General features: G+C 41.7%; 1 protein-coding gene and 1 long non-coding RNA gene across 5 annotated transcripts in view; one reads left to right on the forward strand and one right to left on the reverse strand.

The window, feature by feature from the left end:
• Window positions 1-5,721, forward strand: part of foxp3b (forkhead box P3b) — a 47,819-nt gene extending 42,098 nt beyond the window's left edge. For all 4 annotated transcript variants that reach the window (XM_034199956.1, XM_034199957.1, XM_034199958.1 and 1 more), the window contains 4 exons: window positions 3,212-3,288; window positions 3,679-3,780; window positions 4,882-5,003; window positions 5,462-5,721. In XM_034199956.1, coding sequence (XP_034055847.1) covers window positions 3,212-3,288; window positions 3,679-3,780; window positions 4,882-5,003; window positions 5,462-5,519 — 359 coding nt within the window. In that variant the 3' untranslated portion in view covers window positions 5,520-5,721. The remainder of the gene's footprint in view (window positions 1-3,211; window positions 3,289-3,678; window positions 3,781-4,881; window positions 5,004-5,461) is intronic.
• A 2,899-nt stretch (window positions 5,722-8,620) lies between these two features.
• On the reverse strand, window positions 8,621-10,234 carry LOC117535479. Its single transcript, XR_004567426.1, has 3 exons — window positions 9,912-10,234; window positions 9,563-9,660; window positions 8,621-8,981 (listed from the first exon to the last, which is right to left on the reverse strand). It is a non-coding gene; the product is annotated as an uncharacterized LOC117535479 (long non-coding RNA).
• Window positions 10,235-10,479: the final 245 nt, after the last annotated feature.

Consider the following 10,479-nt stretch of genomic DNA (forward strand, 5'->3'; position numbering starts at 1 on the left):
GTTAAGGGTATAAAACATGTGCACACTATCAAATACAGTAAAGGGAAAATAAAACTTTAAGGAACAAATATTTAGCAGAGGAAAGAAAAATACTTAGGCTGCATTTGACCACGTAGCTGGCTCTGGCCACATCATCAACATCACAGGCAACATTTCCCCTGGCTAGACATGCAGGGAGGAAGTGCCTGTTGATTCAGCTCTGGACCCTAACCAGGGTCATCATCGCCTGTTGATTCAGCTCTGGACCCTAACCAGGGGCATCATCACAGGCCTCTCCACTGCCTGCAGAGGAGGCTCACTAAGCTCCAACCTGACATCCGTTCATCCTCCCTCTCTCTCATCCTCCCTCTCCCTCATCCTCCCTCTCTCATCCTCCCTCTCTCATCCTCCCTCTCTCTCATCCTCCCTCTATCTTCCTCCCTCTCTCATCCTCCCTCTCTCTTCCTCCCTCTCTCTCATCCTCCCTCTCTCTCATCCTCCCTTTGTCTCATCCTCCCTCTCTCATCCTCCCTCTCTCTCATCCTCCCTCTCTCATCCTCCCTCTCTCTCTCTCTCATCCTCCCTCTCCCTCATCCTCCCTCTCTCATCCTCCCTCTTCCTCCCTCTCTCATCCTCCCTCTCTCTCATCCTCCCTCTCTCATCCTCCCTCTCTCTCATCCTCCCTCTCTCTCATCCTCCCTCTCTCTTCCTCCCTCTCTCATCCTCCCTCTCTCTCATCCTCCCTCTCTCATCCTCCCTCTCTCTCATCCTCCCTCTCCCTCTTGCTGCTATCCATATATCCATGTTTGTTGTAAAAAGGTATTATGTGGAGCCTTGTTCAAGTGCTTACATCCTGATTGCTGAGTCAACAATAAAGCAGTTTGGTGTTTATGGTCATTTGGCACGTGTATTTGTTTATTGGTTCATGTGTGTAGCATTTCTAATGGCAGTGTTTTGAAAACGGCAAACAAGTGAATATGTCAGATTTATGTGTCTTACTTAGAGAACCGTGTGCAGTGTTTTGCAAAAAGTGCCAGGTTGAATTGCAAATTGGGTTCAGAGCTGAAAATGTGTTTAGAGTTTTGGAGATTTGAGCACAGGTTTTGCTCTTTGAGTGTGAGTTTAAATAATTGTACATACATGTAATTTCGTTCCAATGCTACGATTGTGTTAGCAAATACATGTGCCATGTGCCTAACTGATTATTTCTTGACTCATCAATCAGGATGTAAGCACTATATAAAGACTGCAGGTGAGTATTTTTTTTGCAACATAGATAGAAGCAACATGTGAGGACGAATTGAAGTCAATTGAGGAGTTATTTGGGCGTGGTGCATGCCACAGGGAGCAGGACTCTGATGTCACAAACCGGATCAGGGAATGTGACAAAAGAGGGGAAACAAGTCAGGTGAGTGGTTAGCAATGTATTTATTCAGGTGACAACATAGTATCCATGTAAGGGACGAGTTGTGTCTTCCATCAGTGTTCAGCCAGTAAATATATTGCCTGTCATGCTGATTAGTCGCTGTGGCCAGTCCCAGCTCGGTTAGGTATTGTTCTTTCCGCTTTTTTGGACAAAAAAATATTAATTATTTTCTCATGGTTTTCTTTTTCCTTTACTGTATTTGGTAGTGATCACATGTTATGGTTCCCACAACTGTAACTGTTTGTGCTTTGCATGCACGTTGCACTGATTAGTTGTTTCGAAAACTAAAAGGTTTTGTTTCAACAGTGTACTGTATTTGTGTTTCTGCATTTATTTCTGTAAAGCAAGATTCTTTACATACAGGGGCCAAAGGGTGGATAGTGGCCCCCGCGTCGGGGAAGGAAACTCTAGGCCCGGATCGCCAAAGGGAACACAGAGGGGTGGAGCTTGAGCAGTGTCAGGGGCTGGAACTTGAGCCGGGGCTCGGGCTGGTAGCAGGGCTGACTGAGGGCCAGCAGTCCGGAGCAAGCAACAGTTTCAACAAAATCCTTTATCCAGCCGGGTAAAAAACATACAATCCAGAGAGCTTTGTCTGAGCTTCCAGAGGTCTGTAGACGAAGTCAGTCCAACAGACCCTGATATCTCTGAGTTATCTGGCTTAACTAACCCTAACAAACGAGATACGACGCTGGTTATCAACTCGGTAAGTCAACCAGGGTTTCTCTGTCCAGAGCGTGTTCATGTGAAAGGGACAGGGTTAGCAACAGTTGACCAATCACAAACATGAAGAAGCGTACTGACAGCAGACGGTCATACTTCATGAAAGAAGAGTAAACTATCATGTTAGACAAATATGAATTAGTTAAACTTTAAACATCCATGACTCAAACACTTAATCCAGGATAAAAGCAATATAATATGTTATCTGTAATATGACTTGATAGCTTTAACCTCAGCACACAGAGCTCTGATTGGTCAGCAGGCGGTGCTTTCACTGAGTTGATCTCTTATCTGGAACATAACCTGCTCCGGAGCAGGTTTGGTGTTCATGGAGATCTACCCCAGTAAGAAGTGAAGCAGCGTCGTAGGACAGAAAACTCAGAGTTAACCCTGAAGTTACCTCGCTAACCGAACATCCTGCTTCTAGTACAGGCCCCTGGTATGCCAGTCTTAAAGCTACTCTTTTGTAGTTCGTTGTCGGGGCTATCCTCCACTCCCCATAGCAGCAGACAAGGGAGTAGGACAGCTCAAAAGGTTCTTCCTCAAATAACTCGTCCGCTCGGTCCATGTTCTGGTCAGATCCTTCTGTCTGGCTTGGGAGCAGAGCAGGGTGGACCCAAATGCAGAACGTACAAATGTTCAACAAAAAAAATACCTTTAATCGATAGAGTAGGACAACGTCAGGCAAAATAAAAGTAACAAACTCTAGGCAATCAATGCACTAATCCACAAATGACATACAAGGATCTGACAACAACTAACAGACCACCAGAACTGACAAAGCATGCAAGACTAATCACGAGGACAAGACCCAGCTGGGTAGGGAAGGCAAACACAAAGGTTATCAAACAGGAGGGAACACAGAGACAGGAAGTAAAAAGAGACGTGAGACAGGGGGCGAACACTGTTCAAAATGAAACAGGAAACAGACATGCTCTTAACACCACCTGTTCAGTGCTATAGTTTCCCACTAACACTCTGTGGTTTGACAGGAAACTATCTTATAAGATCAGATGAATAACCACATGATTGTAGTCCCATGTGCTTGTTGACATGAATTGATGATCATTATTTTTTGTTGTACAGATTTGGTTCCAAGTATTGAATGCTACAAATACAACAACATCAGGCCTCCGTACACCTATGCGTACTTGATAAGATGGGTGAGTCTCTCTCAGGAGGTGCTGTGAGATGTTCCATTATTTGTGAAGAAATGTGTGTGTTTTTTAACAACAGCACAGCAATAATGCGAAGCATGTTAACAGTATGACATTTGAAGAAGTTGTAATTGCACAGATGAAAGTTTAACACAAAATAAACTATAACATGACATATAACACTAACATTATCAAACAGAAACAGCACCTCTGGTTACAGTTTAATATTGACTGTGTTTCAATGTAGTGGTTGTTAGTAGTGTTTGCCAGAGTGCCTCCGGTTACAATCAGATGTAGTCTGCTACCAACTGCACCGTCTCTGATCTGTCAACACATTGGATTACAGTCTTCTCACTGAGTGTCATTGTGTGTTTCTCTCACTGTGTCTGTGTGCAGTCCATCCTGGAGTCTACTGACAAACAGTGCACGTTGAATGAGATTTACAACTGGTTCACGACCATGTTCTTCTACTTCAGACACAACACTGCTACCTGGAAGGTTTGAACACACACATTCATTCTGCTCAGAAGTATTTATGATGGGTGGAGCCTAACTGCAAATGTCACTTGCTAAATCATGTATGTACACTGAAATGCAACTTCACAGTTTTGTCCACTCCTTACAATTGTTCAGACTTGTTAATATCACTTACATTGCAACACGTTCAAATTTGGCGAACATAATACATCAAAAGACTAATGTTTGACCTGCTCATATCTTTGATATGATGATAGTTCTACAACTAATAATGACCTGATGTGGCTAATACTGGGTTTTAAACTTTCTGAAGCCACATGAAGTCAGGTGACGGTGTCTGACACACATTACCAAAAAGCACGCACAGAGATGCAGTTTAATTCCACACGAAAAATGATGATTTATTAAACAATAAACTCCGGCAATCGTCAAAGATAATGTGTGAAAAGAATGTGCTAAATAGTGCGGCAAAAATAATTTAAACAATATGCCAAATAATGTGATCTACTTTATAGAATGCTGCGCTTAATAATGTGGTCTGAAACCTCCGCCATCTGACCCAAAAACACACAAGTGTCTCGTCAATTTAAAGCCTCAAACACCACAGGGGGAGGCTGACGTCACACAATCACAGAGTGATAGAGAGCGCCTGCAAACAAAACATTATATATATATATATGTATTACTTTACATAAATATCTTAACAGTTCTAAAAATAATAGTTCGTAACTAATGCTGTTCATAAATCATAAAGCGATTAATGGCTCCAAAAATCTCTTAATAAGTGAGTTTGACTGTGGTGTTCTCATAGCAACATATCTATATCCATTCAACAAGGCAACAGTAAAAAGGTAATGAGGCTAAATTAAACCGCATTTTCATTTACTTCAGCCAACAAGATATATTAGAGTTCTCAATTGTTTTAGATCATGTCATCATAATTACAAATGCACTATTTAGAACTTGGAAGCTGGCAATCACGTTAACTCCTTTGTGACAGGAAGATTGCATTATGGTTAAACCGACAGGAAAATCACAAGAAATGTTGGTCTTAATTGTTCTACTAAAAATCTACAAGAAAAAGTTTTCCATCTACTAAATCACATTGACCTTTCCTCCCAGAATGCAGTGCGGCACAACCTCAGCCTGCACAAGTGTTTTGTGCGCGTGGAGGGAGGAAAGGGAGCCGTGTGGACAGTGGATGAAACAGAGTACCAGAGGAGGAAAGGACACAAGTATCACAGGTACAAACATCCTCAGAGCAAACACTGTTGCTCCCCATTCACCACTCAGCATCCACTGCCAAAGCAACAGGAAGTACCGAAATATAAGCTTAACACAAACAGTAAGGACATTTGTGTTTGGTAGATGATTTATTTGTTATGGCAAACAATCTTATACCGTTGGAAAGTCTATTTATTCACCTTTAAAATAGTGCTACATTTGTGAGGAACATGCATTTGTGGGATGAGAAGCAGAGCAGAGTGTGTGAGGTGTGCCCATGAAAAATGTGACAAATCTCCTCTGCCAAGGTAGGAAAGCAAAAGGGAAATAGTAAGGAAAGGTGGAAGTAAAGAAGAAACTTCAAATTCAAATGATCACTCTGCATAACTTGGTAATTAAAGACAATGGCTGTAGTGATAGAGCAGTCTCTTAGTGCTGTGTGTGTGTCTTTTTTGATAACAGGTGTGTGTGTTTTCAGGGACTGTGCAGTGAAGTGGATCTCGCCATACTCCCATTACTGTGTGGAGGAGCCCTGATGAGCAGCAGGTGGCAGCACTGAGGGCCGCTCAGAGTTAGACAGAACTGCATGAGAAACAGAAGAATCTGTTGCATCTTTTCACTTTGTATTTTTTTCTAATGAATTGTTAAAAAACATGTATTCTTTGTAAGTTTAAGATGTGTTGTACACATATCTGACAGCAGTTTTTATACTCACTGAATTGTAAATAAAGTGTTGCAAAGCCAATGAAGCAAACATTGTGTTGTTTTTCTTCTGCATGATTTGACCTACTCAGTCAGTAGGTCAGAGGTCAAATGTATCTTTCCCTGGAACATATCATTTCCCATAGAGAGAGAACACCCCTACACCTTGACGCCGTAGCGCTGTGGTTTTCAGTGATTTCACAACAAGGCACAGCAAACCTCTTTCCCCTACTGTTCTACTTTCACACAGAAACCCATGTAAAAATAAATTCTTCTTCAGTTCAAAACGCATACAAAACGATATAACAATTGATGAAAAAAACAAACCAATGTCTTATAGTAAATTTGCTAAATAGTAAATATAAAAAAATAGCAGAGAAACAGAAAGCAAAAACCTTCCCTGACTCAGCGGGCTCAAACGTTTATGTTTATGTCACATCTAGTGACACTGGACCCCATAGTCCAGTGTCACTAGATGTGACATAAACACATAAACATATGTGGCTCAGTGGAGAGTGTGCTGGACTTCGAATCAGGGGGTAGCAAGTTTGAGTCCCACTGCAGTCAGCATGTCCTTCCCTGAGACACTTCACCCCAAAGTGCTCCTGTGGAGATTGTCCACAGTACTTTGGATAAAAGCGTCCAAGTGACATGTCATGTAATATATATACAGTATATATTAGGGCTGTCAGTCGATTAAAATATTTAATCGCATGATTGTCCGTAGTTAATCGCACATTTTTTATCTGTTCTAAATGTACCTTAGAGCAGTGGTTCTCAAATGGGGGTACGCGGACCCCTAGGGGTACGTTGGAGTACTGCAGGGGGTACGTGAGATTTATTTTATGTTAATGACAAAAAAAACATTTTTTGTATTTATTCTACTAAAATCATACAAAAACAAAAACGTATAATTCATACACACATGCATTTACACAAACTACTAATAGTAGATTAACTACTTCAAAGGTTTAGAGTAATTCTGGATAATAAAATGGGAAAAATAAACGGGGTGCTCTCTTTTCCTCTCCCTCTCCTGACAGCCCGTCAGTCTCGTGCAGCTCGCTGAACCTGTAATAAGTGACCCGACAGTAAAAAATAAATATATTTATAACTAGTTTAGCTAGTTCCAGAGTAGATAAACTAGCTAAGTGTGTTAGGTCTAACTTAGTGTATTTTGCTCAGCTCAACGGTCCGTCACAGCGGCGGAGCTGTGATCATGCAGAGCCGCGTGTTCTCCATCAGCAGCAGCTGATCTGATCTCTGATCTCTTTCTCACGCCCGGTTATACTTCACTCGCGTTTATGTCCAAATCTATCAGATCTAGCTAGTTCTAGTTAATTATGTGACTGCCTGCTTATCAAAGGACACCTAAACAATAAGCGTTGCTTGGCAACGGCGTGTGGCCGCAGAGTATAGCGCAGCATTATGCATATGTTTATATGAGGGGTCAAAATCCCATGCTCATAAAATGCTCATATATCTTTTTCTCTACATTCCCCACGCCCTTAAATAAATAAATAAATATACCAATTTTAGGAAAAGTAAGGAAGTTGGAGCAGTGTGGGTTTTATATGAACAGAGTTACACATATTTCAAAACGCGAAGTGTAATAACTGCAGGTTGCCTCCCTGTCAGAATGACAAAGATCCTCAGTGAAGCACAAGCCCATGTTTCTCACTACATTGTAAGTACAACTTATCAAAAAGATCAGTTCAATGTAGCCTAACTAATGTCGTCTTAGTGTTATTGCATGATGTTAAAATTGGTTTGCCATGAATTTAGTGATGGATTGTAAACATTTGAAATGTAGCATTTAAGTGCTTCTCAGTTACAAAGTTGTTGTTTTAATAAATCAGACATGATGGTGCAGCGCTGTACAGTACCTCTTTATATAGGCTTTCTTTCCTTAACAAATAGTTTTTGCGCTGATCAGGGGGTACTTGGCTGAATTTTTTTTTCAAAAGGGGGTACATGAGTGAAACAAGTTTGAGAACCACTGTCTTAGAGGGATATTTTTCAAGTTTGTAATACTCTTATCAACATATGAGTGCACAAATATGCTTTATGCAAAGTTTTGTTTATCATTTGAACAACACACACACAATGACAAATATTAAACACAACAATCTCTGAACATTACAAATATTCGCCTCAATTCAACCTGGAACCTCTCTCATACAATAATACAATACAAAGTGTGTGTGTGTGTGTGTGTGTGTGTGTGTGTGTGTGTGTGAAAAACATGGCTGCAACGCGTGAGTGGTGAGATGAACTCGCTCACCTTTAACATCTAAGTTCACATTTGTAACTGCCATCATTATTGCAGTGGGGATATAAGATCAGAGTTGGGTGTAACGCGTTACAAAGTAACGCGCTACTGTAATAATATTACTTTTGTCGGTAACGGAGTAGTGTAACGCGCTACTTTTATAATTCAGTAATCACACTACAGTTACTAACACTGCCCCGACACGCGTTACTTCGTTACTTACTAAAATCAGTCATAATCAAACCTCAACAAACACCTGCAAAGAACACATGCTAAGGTGAAGCTAACGCACAGCTATTTGTTGTTTGTTTATATCACGTCTGTTCTTTTTCTCTGTTTTCCGGTTGTTGCCTGTTTTGAATGACGAATACACACTACCGCCGCCTGCTGGTAAGGAGAGTTATTGCCACTCACGCATGCGCAGTTCGTACGTGCTCGGCTGAAGTCTTTGCGGTGTCTGGTTCCAGTGCAACACATGGCCAACACGCAGGAGAACACGCCGACGCAACAGCGTGAGCAGAGATAGACTGCGCAAAATATACAGATAGCAGGAGACAGAGGACAGCCATGGTCAGATAGGAAAACATTCAGGATCTGGATCAGTCTTATGCGACAATGGAAACTGAACTAAAGAGAACATTTGAAACTTTAGCAGTCTGTGTGATCTGCCTGTAGGGAGGGGCGGGCCGGCCCTGCGAGTAAAGTAACGAGTAAAGTAACGAGTAAAGTAACGAGTTACTTTATGTAGAGAGTAACGAAGTAGTGTAATAAATTACTTTAAAAAAAAGTAATATGTAATATATAACTTTTTTTTAGTAACGACCCCATCTCTGTATAAGATGCACTGGACGCTTCTGGTACACAATGTGTCTCGTTACCACGCTAAGATTGGCCTTTAATCAAGCCCTGAACAGCGGCCGCATGTCTGTCTGTCTGTCTGTCTGTGGTCTTATCAGATACCTTCAACTGCGGGTACTCCTCTATATTGTTCTGTGTGCCTCCAGAGCACACTAAAACACGAGGTCTGAAATGAAAGCAAAAAAAACAGCTTATAGTTATTCAGGTACTATTCTGATGCTAATACTTTAGTACTTATACTTGAGTATTTCTACACTCTGGTACTTGTACTCTTACTCAAGTCCGGTACCGAAGTGGGCCGGTCGGACCACTCGAAGCGGCCCACTGCCCCACTCCGATCGGCCCACTTCAAATTGTAATCAGCTTAATGCTTGGCCCATGTATACGAGTGAACGTGGATCGCTTTATTTAGTGATCGGATACGATCGGAAAAACATTCCATGTAAACGGCACTATTGATAGGTTGTCAAACTTGTCAATCTTATGTTTTCGAAAGTAGGCTAATAGATTAACTGAAGGGGTTGGGCCGGGAGAGATGAGTCGTCTCTTCCAATAGACCTATCGCTAAGCCACGCCCCCTTTGAAAACTCGGACAAACAAAGCCGACCGTGAATGACTGTTGACAATGGCCGCGGGGGAGTTCAAGTCAATGTTAGCAGTGGTGGTCACTACATTAAATCTATAACTATAACTGTCCTTGTTGGTCATCATTTTCACTGTTATGCACCTGGCTGACTGTTACGTTACCTTTTTTTGGTTGAGGGTCTGTGTCTTTTCGGAGCAGCACACACGAGAGCCCGGATGGGATCTGGATATTCCAGAGTTGGCTTCCCATCTCTGAAGTGCTTTGAGGTGAAAAGACAGTTAGCTAAAAACACCAGCTAACTAGCGAGGACGAAAAGTCAGACAGCAAACGTTGATGTTGATAACACTGTAGCTAGTTAGCTGGCTAACAAGTTGGCAGCTAACGTTAGTTAGCTGGGCTGGATATACGCTAGCTAGTTGGCAGTCAAAGTCAATCGTTAGCAAACTAATAGTTTGGTCTACGTTTCTAATACATGCCGTCAAATATTATGTCTTTATGAATTGACCTTACCTTTGAGCAATAATAAGTGTCCTTGGTAATTGTCTTCACATTCAGTTGTGTATGTGCTATGTGGTCGACGACACAGCATAATCCACCGCTTGCATTTGTTGAGTTTTCTTTTGGGCTTCGGAAAAGGTACGAAATATACTCCTCCATCCAGTCTTTTAGGGTACCTGGTGTCCGAATTACAGGTACCCCACGCACAGCGTTTCACCATCAGATATTAGCTAGATAATAAACATAGAAACTGAACTCTTCACAGTGGTTTCGATCACAGACGTCTGGTTTTGGTTTGATGCGCCCCACAAACGGCTTTTCTGGTGATGTCCGAGTTTTCTACCCGGAGGGATTTTTGCTGTGATATGATTGGACAAATTATATTTGGGGCGTGGTTTAGCGATAGGTCTATTGGAAAGAGGGCGAGGTCCGCGTCAGAGGTCCACTCATCAGACAAGCTCCCTAGCTTCGTTTGATGATTGATCAGTAAGTTAGCTAGTGAAATTGAGAAAGACAAGAAGAAGAACAGTAAAAAAAGAAAGGGTGGGGCTGAAAAAGCCAGAATGAAAAAACGAACAGG

This window comes from Gymnodraco acuticeps, unplaced genomic scaffold, assembly GCF_902827175.1.
Source record: "Gymnodraco acuticeps unplaced genomic scaffold, fGymAcu1.1, whole genome shotgun sequence".
Taxonomy (NCBI): Eukaryota; Metazoa; Chordata; class Actinopteri; order Perciformes; family Bathydraconidae; genus Gymnodraco; species Gymnodraco acuticeps.